Source organism: Sebastes fasciatus, chromosome 8 (genome assembly GCF_043250625.1).
Source record: "Sebastes fasciatus isolate fSebFas1 chromosome 8, fSebFas1.pri, whole genome shotgun sequence".
Taxonomy (NCBI): domain Eukaryota; kingdom Metazoa; phylum Chordata; class Actinopteri; order Perciformes; family Sebastidae; genus Sebastes; species Sebastes fasciatus.
In genome coordinates, this window is record NC_133802.1 from 23,113,879 (window position 1) to 23,139,076 (window position 25,198).

The window sequence follows — 25,198 nt, forward strand, 5'->3', positions numbered from 1 at the left end:
TTTAATATTAGCATTTACTTACTTTAATTTAAATTGTCGTGACGATAAGAGCATATTTTGATATCCTTTTACAAAATCCTGCTGTCAAAATCAGTGATACTGAGCACTTTTTTTTCTTTTTTGGACATTTTGCCTTTATTTGAACGAGGACAGTGTAGAAATGTGGGAGAGAGAAGGGTATGACATGTAACAAAGGTCCCAAGGTCGGTATCGAATCCGGGACTTTACGGGGTTTACTGCTTGCACTGTAACCACTCGGCTACCAATAAGCTCCATTCTGAGCACCTTTTCATTTTAAGTTCTCAAAATTAGGTGTTGAAGTTCTTGATTTAGATCTGGAGGGAGAGCGAGTTGTCCACTAATCGGAAGATCGGCGGTTCGATCCCTGGCTCGTCATGTCTGCCAGTCGAAGTGTCCTTGGGCAAGATACTGATCCCCAAATTTCTCCCGAGACTGTTGCTATGGGTACAATTTTAATGTTGGACTCTGGCGGACCCGTTTTTGTGTCAAATTATTGATTTCTTAAGAAAGTAGCCGTGTAATAAGCGGGATAATGTACAGCTAGCGGGTCGTTGTTGTGAAATAAACCCCTTCAGGGCAATGCAAGACCCCTGTCAGGGATTATTTCACAACAATGACCGGCTCGCTGTACATTATCCCTTACATAATGTAGTTGTACCCAGACATGAGGACATTGTGTTTATTAATGTACAGTATTTATCAGCAATTATAACCTCCATTGAAGGCATTCTTTATATTATTACAACTGTGTTTTCATTCAGTATCTGTTGACACACTAGCCTCCATGTGTGGGTGCCCACAGGAGGAGTTACTGTATAGTTGTTGACAAATAGACAAAAACACTAATGCTTACAACTACATTATAGTGTGTAACATCCATGTGTATTTTCCCTTCCTCTCTGCTCACTATTTTCACATTTTATGGTTCAACACCAGCATCGGAGTCTGTTTTGAAAGGTAGAACAGTTACAAGGTGCTAGTGGTGATATTCTGCTACTGCAAGACCCCCCCAAACTATGTCTCTCCCCTTCTCTGTGCTCTCGTTTGCCACTGCTGCCCTGCCCCAACCCCCCCTTTTGATTCCCCCCCACTCTCTTAACCATCCCCAAGCATGGCCTGTCAGTGGTTCACAGTCTAAATTTAAACTACAGCAGGGCCAACTGCTCCTCCAGCCACTCTGGGCTCCTGTTCGTTTTCCCTGCCGAAGGGGTTTTTTCTGTCAGAGGCCCTCAGCCAGGAGGAGAGACCTGTGGCTCTGTGTGAGGGAGACAGAGTAAGAGGAAGACAGGGCGGCGGAGGAGCGCTCACAGGATCGGCAGGTCTGGAACCCAGGGCCTTCTCAACAGGGAGATATAAAGTGCCTCGGTTTGGGATTATACAGTGAGAAGACACATTTCTACAGGACTGGGAGCTTGTCTCAGGTGAAGGCGTCAAGATGGCGGCCAAAGCAGATGACAAGTTGGTCATCATGAATGAAGAGGAGCTGAAGAGGAAGCAGAGGGAGAAGCTGAAGAAACTACAGGCCACAGGGGGAAACCCTCGACCTGCCAGAACCCTCTTCCTCTTCAACCTCAAAAATCCCTTCCGCAAGGCCTGCACTAGCATTGTGGAGTGGAAGTATCCTTTATATCTTACACACACACACACACACACACACACACCTGCCTACATTATACACAACCCACAGACTTTTGTGTTTGTAATGTTAAGTGGACAATTGACTTTAAATGGAAGTATTTTACTCCTGAATATACTAGTACATATGATACTTCGGGTACTGTATGTAGGGCTCTGGTTAAGAACACTGACAGCTACAGGAATAAGGTGTCAGCAGGCCAGTTAATTATCAGCCACACAGTTCACCTATGGTAAGCACGCCATAGGCCAAGTCTCTTTTAAATCTGTTAAGGCGATCCCTGAAGTGTTAAGACTTTTGTTATGCATCTGGCAGCCCTGTGTCAAAGTCAACTTTGTAGCCTTCGTATTTTCATCTGCAGAGCTTCTTAAGCCAATCCATTTACATCCGGCAGACAGATGTAATTAATGAAGCTGCCCGTTAGTGTCCTGATAGCTGACATTCTGCTTTTAATGTGGAAATATCCGCTCTGACATGTTGGCACTCTGTGAGGCTTGAAGCCTGAACACAAGGCAGACTGCTGAGTGATGTTATGGCCCCTATAGGGGGTTTCCTGCTTTTAGCCTGATGTCCATTCCTGGATAATACATATTTTACATCCAAAATAGAATGCACTAATCATATCTATCCAGGGACAGCCCTGTCGTCACAATCGAACTTACAGAGTTGAATGTGAATAACAATATGGTGTAAATAATTATAATTGTTCTGAAGTTTCACTGAGCTGTGTCTCCATATGCTCAGCCAGATCATTAGTTTTTATTGCAACAGTTTAATCACATTGATATGTGATTCTGTAACACAGAGCATGGGTGCTATTTAGAGCAAAATTACAGAAATAGACTCCACTTAAAACCTTCTTATTGTTCTTTTAAAAAGTATATCAATGCTCACAGATTTTAGAATAAATAAACGCCTCATAGAATAACCACACAGCTTTATTTTCCTGATGAGTAGTCTGTGTTTAAATGGTTTGGTCATATTCTTGGGCTGTGCAGCTGTCCTGCGGCATCACAGGGAGACATGATGCTGACCAGGCAGGGGAATTCTCCTAGAGAGCCACCTATGGGCGAGAATGAAGCAGCACAACAGACAAGATTACATTTACTGTGACCGCTTCGCAGGCTACCCGATGGGCTGTTATAGAGATGATGTTTCAAGCAGCATTTAGAGGCTCTGATCAATGTTACTTTGTAGAGCTGTTTGATTTGGTTACATTAAATCACAAAACATACACAGATTTCTATCAGTGTTTCTTACCCACCCCTTGTTAGTATTTACTGGATATGTACATAGTTAACTGAAATACTATCATCAATCATTATGTTATTCCAAGTAAATTGTATCCCTCTGTTGATATTCCTTTTGGTGTTAACTGGGAGTTTACCAGTCCTCCATGTGTGTTGTTGTTATGATCCTGAGTTTCCCCATCCAGAACCTTTGAGATCATCATCTTACTGACTATCTTTGCAAACTGTATCGCATTGGCTGTGTTCCTGCCCATGCCTGAAGAAGACAGTAATAACACCAACATAAACTTGGTGAGTACGAGTGTGAACACAAATCCTGTCTTCGATGTATGACTCAGGACTCTCTGAGGAGTTTTGGCTTTTTTAGATATGATATATCCAGTATTTTACCATGACCAGTAGACGACTGTGCAGCTGCGTTCATCAAATGAATATGACCGCTTTGAGCCAGCAAAGTTAAGACCCTTCATATCTAACAGTTCCAGCTGGTCACTGATCTGAGTGCCATAAGCCCCATTAGACACAACTCAGTTCTTTATTTGGAATCTCATCAGCGTCTGCAGAGGAACATGTCATCACTCAACGGTGCTATTAGTTGATCCTTCTCTGATCAGAAACTGGCTATGAAAGATCAGATAAGATAACCAGTCACACAGCAGGGGAATTTTGCAGGATTACAGCAGCAAAGGGGTACAGTGCAAACAACAAAAGGCATCCGTAAAAAACAAAGATATAGTCAGTAAGGAAACGGTAAAAAAAAAACACATAAAAAATAAACTGAGTGGGTTCACATTATTGCACATATGAATATGAAATGTTGATATTGCAAATGAACGAGTGATTGAATGAATTGTCAGTTTTTTGGTGTGTGCAGTGTTGGTTGTAGAGTCAATAGTACTAAATCATGAGAGATAACTACTAATATGCGGGATATAATGTGTGTTGAACTTTCACCTGCACGGATACATTTACAGAATACAAAGATAAGTGCCGAAATGTCTCGTGATGTCTGTTTTTATGTATTTATTAATTGAAATACCCTCAAACTGGTTGAAATATAACTCCCTTTAAAACTGTGATTTGATTTGATGATCTGAGTGGATGAGTTTTTACGGTTTGCTTGGCTTTTTTTTTTTTTTTTAAGAAATTAGGAGGCCTAAGAGACTCCTCAAGTCACTCATGTTAAAGTGTATAGTGTTGTCACAACACTGTAATTTCTAACTTTGATACAATACCTTGAAAAATAACGACATCCGAGTGTGTGTCAACTCACTGTCGGAGAGAAGAGGGAGCAGAAAGTGCAGCTGGTACCCGTGTATCGATACTGCAGAAAATGCATATTGAAACCGTTTTAAATATTCATTATCGATATTTTTGACAACACTAGTAGTATAAACTATCGAGTGGCAGGTGTTTGACTGCTGGATGCTGCCGTTGTGTTTCCAGGTGTTATTATATTTCAACCTCATAGATGTGTGTTTACACTGCTGTGAGGATATGGACAGTGTATTAAAGGTGTGCCGACTGAACAAATACAACCCAGGGATGATCAAAGTGTCTATTTGTGGTGTGGTGAGCGAAAGATATGTTTGCTCTTGCACAGTGCACACATCTAGCCAATGTCTGGGAATCTGGGGTTGTATTGACACTGGTGTTATGGTACTGATGAGGTTCGTTGTCAGAGACTTGATATGTGGATCACTGTCTGTGAGGCCTGACATCCAGCTCAAATGTCAGTATTTAGCACCCATAGCCAGCCATCACTAGCTTTCCACCATCCAGTCAATAAACTCCATCACTAGCTATCAATCTTGCTGGTACCTAAATTATTGACAGTGAAATTCATCAAGTCATCAGGTATCTGGACATGTAACTGACCCCACTTCTTAACTATCTTTGCTTTGGCCCACTCACCAGCCTTTTTCCAAATCCTCCTTACTTCTTACTGTGCCATTCCTCAGAGGTGAACGATGTAAGAAGAGCTGGTCAGTTTCACCCCCCTGTCGCTGTTAGAAGTAGGTCGGCCCAGGCAGTGTCACTTCACTGACGCAGGTGGAAAAGGAGAGTCCACAAATGTTGCCTCATGTAACCGCATTTACTGTACACTCATATACTAAATATGATGGCGTGCAACATTGATATACTACAACGTAGATGCACAGCTCTACTTGGGGCCCCTCTCCGTTTAATTTGAGAAACATTTCTTGAGTTTTAGTCTATAAATGTATGTATTATTGTTGTTTCTAATTGATTACGGTCTTGGGGACTGCTGCTGGATGGTTCAGCCAAAAATGAGTGACCTGATTTGTTTAAGATTATCAAAGGGAAATAAACAACATATCATATATCATTTATTTAACGCTGTGACTCAAATGAACTCTCTGATTTTAATGATACATGAAGTTGGGAGCTCTGTCAGACTCTTCTCATATTACAGCTTCTTCTCCTACAACATTTGTATTAACGTCGGCAATAAAGAGGAAAAAAGAAGAATTTCAAGCTGCTTTTGAAAGCAAATATGTGTGATGCAGTGTTTTGGTTGTAATGAGGCTACCCTGATGTTGCGTGAATGTTAGTCTTTGTTTGATGTCAGTGGCTGTCACTACTGAGGAAAACCATACTCAGCTCTGTGTCCGTCTGCTGTTTGTCAAACAGCTGATTTTATCCAACCCCTCTGATGTTTATCTGTTTACCACATCTGAACCAAGCATTTAAAATCTCTGGCAACAGTGCGTTTCATGTTAAACCGTCAAACAAAGCTTGTTAAATTGTGTCTTGTTTCATTAATCACAATGTGACTCAAGGGCCACCCATCTGTTAAACCGTCTGAGGTCGTTTTTAATCTGCGTCAACATTAGCTAAGAGGTTATGAAAGCTTATGAGTTCATCTATTACCAGCAACGTCTACTGTTATTCCCCCTAGCAGGTGCTTAAATGCCAAAGTTGTCATTTACTCCAATCATCCTATATTTACTAGAGAATTGAACCTGGAGGTTGTGAGCTTTATTAAATGTAATTTCCTGGTTTGTGTTTGTCTCGCTGCAGGAGAGTTTGGAGTACATCTTCCTGATCATATTCACGTTAGAGTGCTTTCTGAAGATAGTGGCGTATGGGCTCGTGTTCCATGAAGGCGCCTATTTACGGAACTGTTGGAACATATTGGACTTTGTCATCGTCTTCATGGGGTAAGATGAGCTCTGAGCTGCAGGTGGATATCTCTGCCGCAGCTTCCCTTTGACCACATTGGCACTTCAATTTGAATAGTTGAACATTTTATATCTCATCGTAAAATCAAAACTGGAATATTGTTCTGCTGAATCATTTTGTTTCTAGGCACTTATGGTTGTATAATCTTCTCCTACAGTCTCTTCACCTTTGCCTTGGATACCATCAATAAGATAGCAGGTGTGCCTATGGAGAAGGGTGGTGGGTTTGACATGAAGGCACTGAGAGCCTTCAGAGTGCTACGACCCTTACGTCTCGTCTCTGGAGTCCCCAGTAAGAACCTCCTCTATAATCCAAAAATACTGCAGAAAAACCCTGCGTCCACGTCACACTGTGTGATTAAACAGGACTTATTATGCTTTTGTGCTTCTTTCCCTTTCCTTTAGTGTGTTATATAGTTGTTTATGCATGTAAAAGGTCTGCAAAGCAACAATGCCCAAAGTCCACGCCAAAGGAGTTACTCTCTCCCACAGAAACACTGCTCCTGAACTGCCTGAAACGCCTTGTTTGAAGTCCCGCCTTTTCTTCCGTAATGTGGTGATGTCACCATGTAACACATTTGCATAATACCTGCCTAGTGGCTAGTTTGGCACGCCCTCAAACAAAGCTAGTTAGAGAGGAGCTGAAGCAATGTCCAAAGAGTTTGGTTTGTTGGTTGACCAATCACAACAGTGGGCCAGCTGACCAATCAGAGCAGACTGGGTTTTTTGGGAGGGGCGTGGGGGGGCAGGAGATCAAACAGAGCGTTTCAGACAGAGGGTGAAAAGAGGTGCTACAACACAGCCTGTATGAGAAAATTAAAGCGTTTTTGAATATTAAAGCATGTAAACATGTCGTGGTAGAAACCCCAAATACAAGTATGCACCTGAAAATAAGCATAATAGGTCCTCTTTAATGTGGAAATACTGTTTATGTGAAGAAAGCTTTCTGGAGACGCTGCTGAGAATTTGTGCTGTTATAATGTTTTGATTTCACTGTTCCCGTTCAGGCCTGCAGGTGGTGATGAACTCCATCCTCAAAGCCATGCTGCCTCTACTGCACATCGCCCTGCTGGTCTTTTTACTGGTCACTATCTATGCCATCATGGGACTGGAGCTCTTCAAGTGCAAAATGCATAAAACCTGCTATTACACTGGCACAAGTATGTATAAGAAAGGGCACAATCAGACACTATTTCACCTAGACTTTTCTATATTTTGTCATTTATAGTCAAAGCTGATGTATTACCAGTTATAACTCCCTGAAGCTACAGTTAAAAATGATATGCATCTCTTCTCTTTTGCCCGCAGATATCTATTCTACAGCAGAAGGCGAGCTACCTGCACCCTGCGCTCAGGCTGGTAACGGACGTCGCTGCATGATCAACGGCTCTGAGTGTCGGCCAGGCTGGGAGGGTCCCAACAACGGCATCACCCACTTTGATAACATCGGCTTTGCCATGCTTACAGTCTACCAGTGTATCACCATGGAGGGATGGACCAAAGTGCTCTACTGGGTCAGTGACTGCTTGAACATCGTCTAGGTTGTTTTTCTGTTTCAGTGTTGGGGAATTTGAGCTCTTGCCAACAAAGCCTTTACATTTGTCTACATTTCAGGTATTTATTGTGTTAAAACAGAATATATTGTTTGTGGCTGACCTGGAGTTGTCTTTCAGATTAATGATGCCATGGGAAATGAATGGCCCTTCGTCTACTTTGTTCCCCTCATTCTGCTGGGTTCCTTCTTTGTGCTCAATCTGGTTCTGGGCGTGCTCAGTGGGTAAGACAACTATTATCTTCTATCCTTTCTACTGTCTGCATCTAGTCTCAAACAAAAAATAACCACATGTGCTGTTTTACTTTTCTTTTGTCTTTCCACTCAGAGAGTTTACCAAAGAGCGAGAGAAGGCCAGGTCACGTGGGGAGTTCCAGAAGTTGCGAGAGCGTCAGCAGCTGGATGAAGACGTGCATGGCTACATGGAGTGGATCACTCACGCTGAAGTCCTGGATGCCGACCGAGAGGGCAAAGGTCAGCTCTATAAACCGCCACAGCAGCACCCATCCCGTGTAGAGATACTGTTGAATTACAACTGTTCTTCTCTTGACAGGACTCCTGCCTTTAACTAGTGACCCTGACAAAGACAGTCTGTATGACCTGGAAGGCAAGAGTCGAATCGTCTACTTTTAGTGAGTTTGCAGTCATGTAAATGCATAAACATGCAATATTCACAGAGACTCGGCACAGTAAGCCAGGGTTATTTTTGTGTTTAGCCGCCTGGCCCGTCGCTGGAACCGTTTCTTCAGGATGAAGTGCCTGCTGTATGTGAAAACCAAGGGCTTTTACTGGCTAGTGATGTTCCTCGTCGGCCTCAACACCCTGACCATAGCAACAGAGTACCACCACCAGCCTGAGTCGCTCAGTTCCCTACAAGGTTGGTTATTATTATTATATTTATTATTGTGATTTTGTTATAAATTCTATTGCTCCCAGCTTCATCCAATCGTCTCTCTCCTCTCTTATCTCAACAGATGTGGCCAGTCGTATACTGCTGGTGCTGTTTGTCATCGAGATGTTTGTGAAGATGTATGCTCTCGGTCCCAGATTATATTTCATGTCCCTGTTTAACCGTTTTGACTTCTTCGTGGTGCTATGCGGCATCCTGGAGATGATCATGTTCTCTGCAGGAGCCGTGGCACCGCTGGGTTTCTCTGTACTCAGGTGCATCCGACTGCTGAGGGTCCTTAAAGTCACAAAGTAAGTAAAGTCCCCTCAAAGGATCGTGTTACATTACATTAATTGTGATTGTCATTTGACACCTCTCTTCTTCCAACTGTTTTGCAGGTACTGGACCCCTTTGAGTAATCTCGTGGCATCTCTCCTCAACTCTGTACGCTCCATCGCCTCCCTGCTCCTTCTTCTCTTCCTCTTCATCGTCATTTTCTCACTCCTGGGCATGCAGGTGTTTGGAGGGAAATTCAACTTTACCGACCACAGATCCAGTCGCAGTAACTTTGACAACTTCCCGCAGGCCCTCATCAGTGTGTTTCAGGTGAGGCTAGACACTGATTCATCGATGCTCTGCTTTAAAGTCTTAACAATTTCAGCTTTTATTTTGTTAAACCTTTCTTGCCTGATTTTGATGATCCATGGTGTAAATTAAGTGTTTTCACAGTAGCAGAATACCTCATTTTCTACCTGTTTTAACACATTGCTATCTCTCAGATTCTAACAGGAGAGGAGTGGACCACCATAATGTACAATGGTATTATGGCCTATGGAGGGCCCGAGATTCCTGGCATCCTGGTCGCCATCTACTTTATCATCCTCTTTGTCATTGGAAACTGTATCCTTCACAATCACTCACTTTTTTTATACTTTATTGCAGACTGCAGAAGTTAACATACATTTACACTTGCTTACATATGATGTTATTCATACTTATATCATTCCTATAATATTTTTTATATTTCATACTGAAAAAGTAAAATTGATTGTAAATAAGAACAATAAAAACAAGGTAAAAAATTAAAGAATGAAAAAAAATCAAACAGAAAAAATCAAAACAAGAAAAGAAATCAAATTAAATAAAAAATTAAAAAAAAATTTTGTTTTCCTGAACTCAGCATAATCAGATATCCTCCTCAATGTCTTCTTGGCCATCGCCGTCGACAACCTGGCAGAGGCTGAGAGTCTAACTTCAGCTCAGAAAGAAAAGGCAGAGGAGAAGATGAGGAGAAAGCTACTAAGGTGAATAAAAGAATAGCTAACCTAAGTGTGATGATCTGCTCTGTCTGGTCATAGCTAATCTCTACTCCATTCCCATCAGGTCCAAAATGCCTGAGAAGACTGATGAGGACAGGGAAAGGATAGCTAAGAAACTGGCAGAGCAGAGATCCAAGATAGAGGGCATGCCCACCACAGCCAAGGTTAGTATTATTTCTGGTATCATATTACATATTTACTATTGGCAATGATGTATTAATCTGGAGCATACGTAGCTATAATACACATATGTTTTGGTTTTTTTTACAGCTCAAAATTGATGAGTTTGAGTCCAATGTCAATGAAGTGAAAGATCCATTCCCACCTGATGACTTCCCAGGTAACAGGTCTACTTTTCTTACATCTCGAACTCTTAAACCTCTACCATTTCTCAGCGATAGTTGTGGCAGAAGGAGGTCACTGATCACAGGAATTCATATTCATTACACTGGCTGTTTACCAGTGCTGCTCTCTTGGCTATGTTACAGTATAAGTATAGTAACCCCTGTCATTATAATTAGACTCAGCCGAGTTTATAGCAGTGTCTAAAGTTAGGCTTTTTTCACGCTACTCTGGTGACGACCATATAAAGTCTATAACATTATTCAGAGTAGAGAGATTTCCTTTATTCCAAAAATATTAGTTTGATTTAATTTGCTGGATCTTTGCTTTGTTTTTTCTCTTGTTCTCGCTTAATGCTGCAACACGATTACCACCAACCAATCAGTTAAGTGAGTTAATTTGTCATTGAACTATAGAATTTGGAGTCTGTTTTCTTCCACATGGTAGGTGATGATGAGGAGATAGAGCCTCAAATCCCCATCAGCCCTCGGCCCCGACCGATGGCCGACCTGCAGCTGAAGGAAGAAGCCGTTCCATTGCCTCAAGCCAGCTCCTTTTTCATTTTTGGCCCTCAGAACAAGTAGGAACCAGACATACTAACCTCAGAATAACAGAGTTGTTATATTTCAGTGTTTTTCTCATCATGAAAACTCATCAATTGACTGATGACCGCATGTCTTTGCGTATTCGTTGATGTCCAGGATCCGTAAGCTGTGCTACAAGATCATCAACGCCTCTGCCTTCACCAACTTAATCCTCCTGTTCATCCTGCTCTCCTCCATCTCCCTGGCAGCTGAGGACCCCATCGATCCCAAATCCTACAGAAACAAGGTAACAACCAGATCTACCACTACACTTCGGACATTATCTATTGAAAGAAGGACAAATTTGATAGCAACCCTTTGTGCTTTTCCTCCAGATCTTGGCCTATGCTGACATTGTCTTCACAACTGTGTTCACCATTGAAATTGTACTGAAGGTAATATGCTGTGTATTTTATGCTCTGCCCTATTTGGGCTTGACTGATGTGATTCTTTGAAGTCAAGATACCAGAAAACGTATATACCATATACTGTATACCATATATATTTTGGCTCTGAAGCTGATCATATTCTATGTGTATAAATTTGAGCATTTTGTGCTAGAAATGACAAAAAAACGAAACAATACAAACTCTAATTTTATTCTTGGCAGAGAAATAGCATTACATGTATCACTGGCCACTTGAATCATAATAATGAAATTGTTTTATGAGGGGGAGAAGCATGTCGGACCAGGGTGAGACTGGTTTCTTTGCAGGTCTTACATGTTTCCCAATTCACAATCATGGTATATATTGCCGTACTGAATTGCAAACAATAAAGTCAGTGATCTGTGTGTCAGTTCTATTTGACGTTCAATGCGACACATGTTCCTCCGACTAAAAGACGAGCTTAAACACAAATCAGTTTTTGATTCAGTATTCTGGGTGTGACTGTATGTGTCTGACTGACAGATGACCGTATATGGAGCATTCATGCACGAGGGCTCCTTCTGCCGTAACTCCTTCAACATCCTGGATCTGATTGTGGTCACAGTCTCTCTGCTTTCCATGGGGATGGAGTGAGTAATCATTTTTGAGATTGCCATATTAGATATAAAACATCCCTATTGTTTTTGTTTTCTTTCCTCAATTACACATTTAAGTATTCCCTCCTATCAAGCCTGTTTTTTGTCATGTGTTGTGTGCAGATCCAGTGCTATTTCCGTGGTGAAGATTCTCAGGGTGCTGAGGGTGCTGAGGCCTCTCAGGGCCATCAATAGAGCCAAGGGGTTAAAGGTACAACACGTGCATAAATACAGTAATTCCCCCTGGGGAAATGTCTATGTTTCCAGTGGTGGAAGAAGTAATCAGATCCTTTACTATAATAAAATCAATCAATACAACAATATGAAATACTCCCTTATAAGTAAAAGTCCTGCAAAATTCCTACTTAAGTAAAAGTATCAAAAGTAAATAACTTGTTCTGCAGAAAACTGGCCTCTGTGACTCATATATTTGTCATTGGATTGTTAATACTGTTGCATTCATGTAGTGGTTCCCAACCTATTTTCTATGAAGCCCCCCCCCCCCCGTACTTGTATCTGAGAAAAGCTGAGCCCCCCAACCCCATATTTTCTGATGACAAAATCTTCAATTTGAATAAGGTGATTCAGTTTATTAAATTAGCTAATCTTTTTTTTTTTATTAAATCAACTTTCTTTAATGAATATAACTCGTCAGTTTCGTCAACATAAATAAAGTGGTGGCGTCTTGATGGATTCCCCAAGCGAATGCAGATACATAATATGACCTTTTTTTGTAACGACTTAATGAATTTACTATAATAGTGTTGGAGCCAAAATAGATTTTTTTTTAATTTTGATTAAATACATGGTGTTGTTAGATTTGTGTGCGGCAAGCACCAAATAGTTTATTTACCTCAGTGAAAATGTTGTTTTTGAAATGCCAACAAAAATGGATTGAAGCTCAATATTTCGTTAGATGGAAACATGTTGTGAATTATTTAAATTATTGCATCTATCTCTTTAAAAAAAAAACACATATTTTTAAATAGTTTTATATACATACTATTTTATAAAACTATTTAAAAATGTATCCAGTAAGTGTGTTATTAACCTCAGAGCAGACAAATCCTGGCACACCCTCTGTGATCCTTGGTGCACCTTAAGGTTGCCATAGTTGGAAACCACTTCATTAATGTATAAGTAGCATTTTACTGTTGTAGTTTGTCGAGGTGTGGTGGGTTTACCTACTTTTAGTTTGGAAATTTAGTCAAGCGTTTCCCAACTATAGCAGTCGGGCCCCTCCATATGTTCAAAAGTTAAATCTGAGGGGTCGTAAGATGATTAATGGTAGCGGGAAGAAGAAAACTACACAAATTAATTTTTCAGACTTTTCTCTAATCTTCTTGTTTTTTTGTGAAATATTTGATACTTTCACTTCTATGGGCCTGGGACAAGATTTTTCAATTAGAAACCACTGGTATCTTTAGCAATGCATTAATTTTATAAGCTCATCAAATGTTTTTCTATAAAATCGTAATCTGAATACTTACTTGAAATTATAAGTGTTTAAAATTTCCTTCTGTTGTATGTAGTGGAGTAAAAGTATAAAGTAGCTTAAAATGGAAATAATCAAGTAAAGTACAAGACTTCAAAACTGTACTTTAGTATAGTACATGTATTAACAGTATTAAGTGGTTATTGTTTGTCTCTAATGACAGCATGTGGTCCAATGCGTGTTTGTGGCCATCAAAACCATCGGCAACATCGTCCTAGTCACCATGCTGCTGAATTTCGTGTTTGCCTGTATCGGAGTACAACTCTTCAAGGTAACTTTTTTTTCTGTAAAGGTCATATTTCCAGATGAATCTAGTATAACTATAGATGCCTGGCTGCTTATGTATTAAATGTGTCCCTAATCCTTTCCCTCCAAGGGTAAATTCTACAGCTGCACAGACCAGTCGAAAACGACAGGGGAGGAATGCCAGTAAGGCAAACATCTTTCACACATCGTAGATTTCATCTATCAAATGTGAAATGCTATTTAAGAGTCACCGTTCTCTGTGTCTGCTCTCAGGGGATACTTTGTGAAGCACATGGATAATTCCCTACAAGATGAAGTGTTGGCTAAGAGAGAATGGCTCAACAATGACTTCAACTTTGACAACGTGCTCAATGGCATGCTGGCTCTCTTCACTGTTTCCACATTTGAAGGCTGGCCAAAGTAAGCACGGCATCAATTTTGATTTGATGAATTGCATTTTCTTTTTTTCATCATATCTGTTTGATTGAGTTAGAAGACAGAATATCTTATTACGTTGATATTGAGTTGGAAGTAATTTGATTTCCTGGAACCAGAGATGGTAACAGAGGCAATATATCCTTTTTAATCTGCTGAATTATACATTTCATCTGTACAAATTAGCCTTGTGATCTTTGATCTCTGTCCTGCCGGTTTCCCCTCGTCTCTCAATGTCACTCCATTTGTTCCCAGACTGTTATACAGAGCCATTGATTCAGACACAGAAGATATGGGTCCTGTCTTCAACAACCGCGTGGATGTGTCCATCTTCTTCATCATCTACATCATCCTCATCGCCTTCTTCATGATGAACATCTTTGTGGGCTTCGTCATTGTCACTTTCCAGGAGCAGGGTGAGCAGGAGTATAAGGACTGTGAGCTGGACAAGAACCAGGTACGCTAAGACACCTCAGAGATGAAACTTAGGACAGTGAGAGAGTCCCATCATTTCCAGTAATATCTAAAATATATTACTCAAGTGTCAAATTATGTTTTCTTCAAACCCACCTTCTGCCTCTCCTTCAGCGTCAATGTGTGCAGTACGCCCTGAAGGCTCGACCTCTGAGGTGCTACATCCCCAAAAACCCCTACCAGTACAGAGTCTGGTACATCGTCACCTCCTGCTACTTTGAATACCTCATGTTCTTCCTAATTATGCTCAACACCTTGTGTCTGGGGATGCAGGTATGTCATGCTGCAAGCTAAAAACATTGAGATTGTATCAAGGCTGCTGAAAGATGATATTCAGTGTCTTGAGATTAACTTTATTTAAAAAATATTGGACATTACAAGTTTCCAGTGAAATCCTTGACTAATTATTTTTTTGGGGTGGATTAGGTTTGCATTAATGCAGGGTGACATCTTTTTTGTCAATTAATTTACACAACCTTACTTTGCATGTCAATATTCAAAAAAACACTTTTTTTTATTCTAACAATGGTAAGAGAGGAACAGACGAAACACTGAGGTTGAGATCCCATTGTTAAAGGTCCCATATTGTAGAAAGTGAGATTTCCAGTTTATTTCAGGCTGCCGTGTATGTGAACCATAGATATAAAACATTTTATAGTTTTATTTTTATTTTTTTATTTATAAAACTGTTTTATATCTATGATGTGAACAACATCAGCTGACAGGAAGTAAACATGGTCCCAAGCTGTTGCCTAGCAACACAACTCCATTGCAATTCCGTTGAAATGCGCTAAAACAGAGCGTTTCAGAGGGTAAATACAGGCTTATTGAGCCAGACAGTATCAGGAAAATAAAGGGGTTTTTGAACATGTTCTAGTAGAAACATAAAATACAAGTATGAACCTGAAAATGAGCATGATATGGGACCTTTAAAGTTTCACTATAGGCCTAATTTATTTAATATTAAAGGCCAATTCAATTTTATTACAACTTTAATCTTATTTTTTGTAGGTTTTTCCATGATTTCTTTTGTTTATGATAACATGGTACTCACCAAAAAGATGTACAGCATGTAATGTAGGGCTGGAGGTGCTGATGAACACATAATCAGAAATAACTAACCTCAATTGTTTGTGGTATAAACCGCACGCCCAGCAAAACTATAATCAAGGATCTCCTTTTAACGCTGTCAAGAGAAATGCCTAAAGATATATTTGCTTTCCACTTTGAACAGCACTGTAACCAGTCGAACCATGTGACCAAGCTGTCAGACACCCTGAACGTGATCTTCACCGTGCTCTTCACTGTGGAGATGATTCTCAAGCTCATGGCCTTCAAAGCGAGGGTAACGACTTCACACTTTGTGGTTCAAATGGTTATCCTACCTATCCGATGTCCTACTGTGTCAGCAATGCTTTATCTGTCTGTGCAGGGCTACTTTGGAGACCCCTGGAACGTCTTTGACTTCGTCATTGTTATCGGCAGTGTCGTTGATGTGGTCCTAAGTGAAGTCGATGTGAGTATTGACCGATAGAAATTATATATTTTCATGTCTATTCTAATGATTTCCACAGATTTCAGATTCTCATTGCAAGTGCTGTGTATGAAAGTCCCTGGTGTTGTCTTAATGAGACATTCCCAGTCAATAGTGTGATTCGATTTGAAATGGCTGAATGTATTTATAAGATGCTCTGACACAGAAGCATATAAAGGTGGCCCATCAGCTGATTGTTTTCAGCAGAACTAGCTCACAGGATGTGGTCAGTACTGTCGTTGGCCATTCCCGCCCCGCCTTGTGCAACCTCAGAAGCATCGCCATTTCCATCACCAAACCACCAAACATTATTCCCACAATTATGCATTACAATATATCTTCAATGATTCGATGTTTGTGTGTTGTCTGAGCACTTAAAATTAGAAAAGCACAATATCAGTAAAGGGTTTTATTGATCTTGTATGTGGTTATGCTACACAAACACAGTGTTCCTTTTCTGGCAAGTCACTGTTGTTTCTCTCCACTGTTTCACTGCATTGTCCTCACCTTTTTCATCCACAAAACACAAGCTTGTATCAATTTCTGTTTTCTCCATCTAATTTTCATATCCTCTCCTATTTCTTCTTTATCTCCTATTCTCTTCTTTTTTTTTGCTTATTTTCCTTCTCAATCCCTCTGTCCTCCACGCACCTCACTCCTCATCTCCACAGAGCGCCCTGGCCGCCAGTGGAGGACTGTACTGTCTCCATGGTTGTGCTGTAAATATCTTCACTTCACTTCACTGCACTGCACTGCTGCATGAGCGTTTGCTGTGTGAGCACCCCACTATGTTCTCGACTAAACTGTAGTACTACTGTACTGAACCGTGTGTGGCTCAAACTGCTGGTGAAACATCTGTGTTTCTACTGTCTGTCTGTCTAATCTTACAGAGCAAATGTAAGAGAAGACCTCAACGTGTTTGATATATCGTGTTCCAGTATGCCTCGAATACTTTATACACAGGGCTCAACACTACTTTATACACACAATATATCAATACAACTACTAATGGTCGTTGGATTGACTGAAAACTGTTAATCCTTTGACAATAAAGTGTGTATATAGTTTATTTTGCATGAGTTAGAAATTACAGTTCTTCTAGACCTGGAGGCTTTGTAACTCATCATAGGTGGAAACACTGCTCTCTAATATTAACCCTGATTTATGATTATAAATCACACCATAATAATATTTAACAGGTCAGTGCTATGTCTGCTATGTGCCTCTTATTAATGACATTATAACTTCCAGTCAACATAACTCGCGTAACTACAGTATGTCATCTTTTCATCTTCTTTGTGCAGGACACAAATCCAATGCAAGCAATTGCGGTAAGCCTAAACTTCCCCAATATCAAAAACCAGCAATGTTTTTCTCTTTTTTAAGTTTGCTTTTCCTGAAATCCTCTGGATCTTTTTGTCTATAGGCGTCTGAAAATGCCTCAGTTTCCATCACGTTCTTCCGACTCTTCCGTGTCATGCGTCTGGTCAAGCTGCTGAACCGTTCGGAGGGCATCCGCAACCTGCTGTGGACCTTCATCAAGTCCTTCCAGGTCTGTCATGCTGTGGTCATCAGTTTTTATCTCCACTTTTAACGTGCTTTTTTTATGACCTAACTGTTTGTGTTTGTGTCTACAGGCTCTCCCTCATGTAGCTCTGCTCATCATAATGCTCTTCTTTATCTACGCTGTCATCGGGATGCAGGTACCCCGAGTCTTCACTTTTTATTTTCTGGATGGAAACATTGTAAACCTCCGTAGATTGTTTTCTAAGACAAGTTTCTGTTTTTGTCACCGATTTTGACTGTGATTTTAACAACCCTTCAGATCTTTGGAAAGGTATCCTTAGCGGATGGCACTCACATCAACCGCAACAACAACTTCCAGACATTCCCGCAGGCCGTTCTGATGTTATTCAGGTGAGTCTCCAAGTCTCATTGGTTAAAAGCTCATTGGCTGCGAGGTCAAAAAGTGAGCCAAGATCTCGTTGTTGTTTACGTATCCAGGTGTGCTACTGGAGAGGCTTGGCAGGAGGTCATGATGGCTTCAATGTACGGGAAGAAGTGTGACCCCAAGTCTGACTTCCTGCCAGGAGAGGAGTACACCTGCGGGTCCAACTTCGCCGTCTTCTACTTCCTCAGCTTCTACTGTCTCTGTGCCTTCCTGGTGAGCAGCAACATTTAGCTGCATTAGTATCTGTTATATTTCAACAATCATTTTATAATTTGTGTCTTTTTTCATACCTACTTCAGATCCTCAACCTGTTTGTAGCTGTCATCATGGACAACTTTGACTACCTGACCCGTGATTGGTCTCTTCTTGGTCCGCACCATCTGGACGAGTTTAAGAAGACCTGGGCTGAATATGACCCTGAAGCCACGTAAGCCCGAACACCACTCATGACACTTTACCCTTAAATTTATTTATGCTCAGTCAGCACAAGAAATAGGCCAGATTCCAGTTGGTGTTTCTTAAAATAATTCTAAGATGTTTCTCTGGTCTAACAGGGGGAGAATTAAACATCTGGACGTGGTGACGCTGCTGCGTAGCCTCCAACCTCCACTGGGCTTTGGCAAGTTCTGTCCTCATCGTGCTGCATGCAAGGTACATACAGTATAATCATGAACAGGGTCAAAGACCATGTGGTGCATGCTTATATATATAACTCATCAGACGGGCAGTTAGAAGGGTTTTATGTATGTTGAATGATAACATGAACAATAGATGGATGTTACTATAATAGCATACAAAGACAAAATACACAAAAGAGAGACCATAATAACATATTTAATATATCCCAAGTAAAACTATTAAGAATGTACAGGTCTTAAAATGTAATTTGGAATATTTTAGAAAAGATTATGTTATGCTCTCTGTTGCCCAAATTCTCTCAACTTCCCGCCCACAGCGCTTGATTGGCATGAACATGCCTCTCAACAGTGATGGCACCGTCACCTTCAATGCCACCCTGTTTGCTTTGGTCAGGACTGCACTCAAGATCAAAACAGAAGGTACAGAGCATCAAAAATTGCATTTGTGTTTGCTTCAACTTGATATACATACCGTAGTTCCATTTAATGTTTTATGGATTGTTCTGAACAGGTAACTTTGAGCAGGCCAATGAGGAGCTGAGAGCCATTATAAAATCAATCTGGAAACGCACCAGTATGAAACTGTTAGACCAAGTCATCCCTCCTATAGGAGGTGAGTCTATCAAGTTAAACAATTTCACCTTTACAAAAAAGTCCACTATTTCTCACACTGAAACACTGTGACTTGTTTGGTTACAGATGATGAGGTAACTGTGGGAAAATTCTACTCCACCTTCCTGCTCCAGGACCATTTCCGTAAGTTCTTGAAGCGTCAGGAGGAGTACTACGGCTACCGGCCCTCTAAGAAGAACGCCTCAGGCCCAGAGATCCAGGTGAGCGGTCATTATGGGGTCAAAATCACATCATTATTATCATGTTAAAAATACAAATTACTGCATAACAACGCAAAAACATTTTTCAGAATAGCATGCTTTGCAAAATTGTTATGCATATTGTTTCTCTAAAGCAATGTGTCCGTGGGGTCTTAAAAAGTATATAAGAGTTGATGAATTAATTTAGCAACAATAAAGGCCCTTAAAAAGTATTAAATGTCAGCTTCGGGGTTGTGAAATTTTGTAGGTTGTTTTCAATATGTATATTTCTCTGAAGAGGTCGTATGCTGAAAGATGTGTGAATTAAATCATTACGTATGATCATTTTTATGACATACTATACTACAACGTTTTTTGACATTTTTAAACATACTATGGCTTTTTATTACATTTTTTATAGCATAATATAACACGACTTATTGTGAAATTTTTTTTTTTACTTCTTTTGACATACTATCCTATGTCTTTTTTATCACTTTTTTTGACATACTATACCATGACTTTTTCATAATTTTTTTCCGAGATACTATATGTTGACTTTTTTTTATCTCTTTTTTCAACATAGTATGTTGTGACTTTTTATAAGGACATTTTTTGACATACTATACAATGACTTTTTTTCAGGAAATTTTTCGACACTCTATACTATGACTTTTTTTCAGGAAATTTTTCGACATACTTTACTATGACTTTTTTCACGAAATTCTTCGACATACTGTACTATGACTTTATTTACAGGACATTTTTCAATATACTGTACTATGACTTTATTTCATGAAATTTTTCGACACACTGTACTATGACTTTATTTACAGGACATTTTTCAATATACTGTACTATGACTTTTTTTACAGGACATTTTTCAATATACTGTACTATGACTTTATTTCATGAAATTTTTCGACACACTGTACTATGACTTTTTTTACAGGAAATTTTTCGACATACTATGACTTTTTTCACGAAATTCTTCAACATACTATACTACGACTTTTTTTTCAGGAAATCTTTCGACATATTATACTATGACTTTTTTTCACAAAATTCTTCGAAAAAAATTCTTCGAAAAATGTCCTGAAAAAAAGTCATAGTATAGTATGTCGAAAAAAAGGTCATAGTATCGTATGTCGAAAAAGGTCATAGTATAGTATGTCAAAGAAAGTAAAAAAAGTGATAGTATAGTATATCGAAGAAAGTGAAAAAAAAGTCATAGTATGTCGAAAAAAGTGATAAAAAAGTCTTAGTGTAGTATGTTGAAAAAGGTCATAGTATCGTATGTCGAAAAAGGTCATAGTATAGTATATCGAAGAAAGTGAAAAAAAGTCATTGTATAGTATGTCGAAATAAGTCATAGTATAGTACGTTGAAAAAAGTGATAAAAAAAATTCATAGTATAGAATGTCAAAAAAATGTATAAAAAAAGTCATGGTATAGTATGTAAAAAAAAGTCATAGTATAGTATGTCGAAAAAGGTGATGAAAAAGTCATAGTGTACGAAAGTCGAAAAAAGTGATAAAAAGTCTTAATATAGTATGACGAAAAAAGTGATAAAAAAAAAACATAGTATAGTATGTCGAAAAAAAGAAAAAAAAAGTCATAGTGTAGTATGTGGAAAAAAGTGATAAAAAAGTCTTAGTATAGAATGTCGAAAAAAATTACAAAAAAAAGTCATGGTATAGTATGTGAAAAAAAGTCATAGTATCGTATGTCGAAAAAGGTGATGAAAAAGTCTTAGTAAAGTATGTCGGAAAAAGTGATAAAAAAGTCATAGTATAGTATGTCAAAAAAAGTCGTAGTATAGTACGTCGAAAAAATATTTTGCACATCCTCCATGTTTTTCTAGGCGGGCTTGAGGAGTATAGATGAAGAGGTGGCTCCAGAGATGCACAGGGCCATTTCAGGAGACCTGCAGAATGAGGAAGAGATGGACAGAGCTATGGAGGAGGCTGGAGAAGAAGGCATCTACCTGGTGAGAAACACTGACAAAACAGATATACAGGCAAAATTGCAGTTTGTTTGTTGATCTCTAAATTTTTGCCATTACTACTACTGCTGCTATTACTTACTGTTGTTTGTATTCATCTGATCTTGTTTTGTTGACCACTTTAGGCTGTGTCTTTGCATGAAATGTGCTATACAAATAAAGTTATTACTATTATTATTAAAATACAGTGTATTCGGAGTGACTGGTCAATTCCATTATCTGTGTAATTTCCAGCGCACACACGGTCTGTTTGGTAACCGGGTGGACCCATTCTCCGAAGAGCCCGTTAACATTCAGCCCCAGCAGTTGACCAACCAGCGGCCCCTCAAGTTCTCGGAGAGCCAGACCGAGTCTCCACCAAACTCTGCTGACTTCGTGCCCACTAACCAATTTTTCCCCACAAACGCCCCGACAAGCAACACTAACAACAACGCCTTTGCAGAGTGAGTACCAAACACACGCAGACTAGATGACATATGCTCGGGGTAAACATGTCTAATGGCTGACAATTTTTTTTGTCTTTCAGATTTTCATTTGATAGAGAAGGCAGTCCCGAAGAGTTTTACAATCCCAGTGAGGATGCAGATCCAGGTAATTCAAAGTTCTTTACAGGTGACCAACTTAACTCTAAAATCTGGTAAAGAAGTAGGAACCGTGCAGACTGAAAACGGGAAGGATTTATTGGTTTCTCATAAATATTCATTATGTTTTTTCTATATTCTTCCTTGTTTAGTTAACCTGCGCTCCTGGAATGCCAAAGTGAGAACTGACAAAACGCAGGTAATATGTTATCTAAGGATGACTCAACCAGTGTGAATGATGATGAACAGCTTATATAGACAAAATATGGATGCATATCTTGTCTTCACAGTTCCCTTATGACCCTAATTATGGTGACAGTCACAGTCAGAGCTCCCATACTGCAGCCGACCAGCTAGTCCAGGAGGTAAGTGAGAAAAGCTCTCCGACTGTCCGCCTCTTTTATCACACACTAAGTAATTAGCACCTATATCAGCAGGAAATGTCCTGATCCACTGTCAGATCTGTCGCCAAGCTCATTTCCTGGACACAAATTAAGCCTGTCCTGGATTGAACTAAATTTACTTCTCCTTAAAAGGTCAACCGTTAAGATTTAGTTTTGTGTCATAAAAAAGTCATAGTATAGTGTGTCAAAAGAAAAGTCTTAGTATGTCGTGAAAAAAGTCATAGTATAGTATAGTGTGTCCAAAAAAAGTCATAGTAAAGTGTCAAAAAAAAGTCTTGGTATAGTATGTTAAAAAGAGAGTAAAAAAAGTCTTGGTATAGTATGCCGAAAAAAAAGTCATAGCATAATGTGTAAAAAAAAAAGTCATTATAGTATGTCGAAAAATGTTGTGAAAAAAATCCTCATAATCTGAAATTGCTGCATAATAGCAATATAACTTACCTGTGGGTTTATGGTGTTACCGTTTGTAAGCAAGGACACTACATGTTGTTTTCTTTTCCAGGCTCTAGTAAAGGGCGGTCTGGCCTCCCTCGCCAGAGACCCGGGCTTTGTCTCTGTGACTAAGAAGGAGATGGCTGATGCCATGCACACGACAGTCGATGACATGGAAAACGTGGCTCAGGGCATCCTCAGCGAACGAGCCGGCAGCGTCATGTCTGTCAAAAAGAGACGCCCCATCCCTGTCCCTCGTCCTGCCCTTGCCGTGGCAGCACAGGAAATGGACCAGCCAGATCCGTCTGTGAGGAGGAAGAGGCGTCCAATCCCTTTGATTCCCTCCGTACAGGAGGCCGACTCCAACGTTTAGAGGATGTCACTTGAGTTTACGTGGTTATCTTGTGATTTTTTTACACTAGCAGGTGGCTCCACCTCACCTCGCTTTACCAAGCTTGTTGCCCCTGTAACAGTCTGGATCTACTAGCCTGGCTCAAGGCCTAAAGGCAGGTTGGCTCAGGTTTAATTTATTGTCAAGTGGGGTTGAAACTTAACCAAGGAGACACAATATATCTGATGATGAAACATCTTCTTAATTTTTCAGATTTATTGAAAGTAATAAAAATACTAACTTATCTCAGAGCGGACAGATTGACGCACTTCTTTCTTTGTAGCGTTTGTTGAGGTTATCCATTCCATACCACTTATGGGACAACCATGTGAGTGAGCTGAGTGTCTTATTAAAGTCTCACTGAAGACTAAAACAACTCACTGAATAAAGGGAGCAGGCAGCCGACTTTAGTGTGCTGCAGTTCAGTGAGGACGGTGGGAACGGACTCCACTTTGGGGGGGAAACGAAGACTGAGTTTCTGTGCATCCAGACCCAGAAAAGTTCAAGTTCATGCTTTTAAAAGGGCTCTGGTGCTACTATGACAATGCAAGTTAAAGCATTTTTTCTTTGTTGGTAAAGCAGCGTCCTCTGATCAGGATTTGCTCTCTTTTAATCTTTTACTACTGAGTTTTCTCCTGCTCACCACTGTTCTTGTGTACGGTTGGTATTAGCAGATTTTATAGAGGAAACTTTTTTTAAATTTTGGACATAGAGGTACATTTAATCTCTTAAATAATTATCCAAAGATGTATTAAAGTATTTGTTCAATTTAAAGCCATGTTGTAGTCAAGCAGTGCGTGTGATTTTTTTCCAAGTCACTTTAAGTCACTCTGCTGCTACAGGCTGTGTTTAATATACATGAATATGTCAAACCTTTGAGTAGGGACACTTAGTTTGACCCATACAGATAATGTATCTTCAGCATACCTGGAGTATGGTGGATTTAGCTTTACAGCTCACCAGGGCTTACAACAAATTGTCTTCATAATTGCATGGGCATAATTTATTGCACTTCTTACATGTTTTGTGCCTCAATGCAAAACAGTGACGGGCCCTACAGAGGACTTTCTTTTTCTACATTATCTTCTGATCAGCCTGTGTTTTGCTGTCATACATACACGATGTTACACTATTTTGGAGGTAGTTTGAGTTAACTTTATAGCTCAACCTCGAGTCTCTTTCACTTATGTCATTATGGTTGATGTCACTTTGGTTGTTTTCACCACAGCAAAAGAAATAAATCATCCAAACTTTAATTTCTGTGTTAGTTTTCTTTCTACAAACAAACCAAAGCCAGACATCTGACTAGGGCTGGCACAATAACCGCAATATTGACAAGCCAAACGCGGGGGATGGCAAGCAACTGCCACAACTGCTATGTTCACATCTTTCCTTTTTTGAATTCTTTGCAATGCGAGTGCCGTTTCTGGCCCATTTTTTTCTGGTCGTCGAGAGTTGAAAAATGTTCCACAAAGACCAACCATCACATCCTACATGTGGGCTACAAGTGCTGGACAACAACAGTGGAGGAGAAATTAATACACAGACCAGCGGGTCCGTCCTCTCTCCCTACATGCTTCAGCCTTCCCTTCATCCAGAGCAAGTACTCTACCTTGTACCGACGTTTTGATATTCTGTATCATAGCAACCAGAACCGCCCTTCTTTATTCTGCATTTAACAATAAACAAGTATTTTATCTTTTTTATTTAAAACTGTCATCTTTATTATTTAAAAAGCAACAATATACCTAATTATAGCCTAACAATAAGGCTCATTTATATAGCGCTAAAATCAGGATAAATTAAGTAATTTGCAAAAGAAAAGTTGCAATAATACCGCATATCAAGCAGGGGGAATTATTTCACCACAACAGCCCTACATCTGACAACACAAGGTTGTTAATGGAGAAGGAATGAACCCTCTCACACAACAGGTGAGTTTGCTGCATTAAATAATAATCAAACTAATGATAGAAC

The 25,198-nt window shown here is 39.8% G+C and overlaps 1 protein-coding gene across 1 annotated transcript; it reads left to right on the forward strand.

Moving 5' to 3' along the window:
- Window positions 1–1,154: 1,154 nt before the first annotated feature.
- cacna1sb (calcium channel, voltage-dependent, L type, alpha 1S subunit, b) lies at window positions 1,155–24,475 on the forward strand. The gene is made up of 45 exons (XM_074644399.1): window positions 1,155–1,638; window positions 3,093–3,198; window positions 5,953–6,092; window positions 6,272–6,405; window positions 7,121–7,273; window positions 7,422–7,627; window positions 7,787–7,890; window positions 7,994–8,139; window positions 8,219–8,297; window positions 8,382–8,542; window positions 8,640–8,865; window positions 8,953–9,160; window positions 9,334–9,454; window positions 9,744–9,858; window positions 9,938–10,037; window positions 10,144–10,213; window positions 10,663–10,795; window positions 10,917–11,046; window positions 11,135–11,194; window positions 11,711–11,817; window positions 11,947–12,034; window positions 13,482–13,589; window positions 13,695–13,747; window positions 13,838–13,984; window positions 14,255–14,456; window positions 14,588–14,746; window positions 15,708–15,818; window positions 15,906–15,989; window positions 16,679–16,726; window positions 17,312–17,338; window positions 17,434–17,559; window positions 17,645–17,710; window positions 17,833–17,924; window positions 18,012–18,171; window positions 18,258–18,385; window positions 18,513–18,609; window positions 18,914–19,016; window positions 19,108–19,209; window positions 19,296–19,429; window positions 21,273–21,398; window positions 21,648–21,856; window positions 21,940–22,004; window positions 22,147–22,193; window positions 22,285–22,359; window positions 22,901–24,475. The coding sequence occupies exons 1-45, from the start codon at window positions 1,457–1,459 to the stop codon at window positions 23,201–23,203; spliced, it is 5,541 nt and encodes a 1,846-aa protein (XP_074500500.1). The 5' UTR covers window positions 1,155–1,456; the 3' UTR covers window positions 23,204–24,475.
- Window positions 24,476–25,198: the final 723 nt, after the last annotated feature.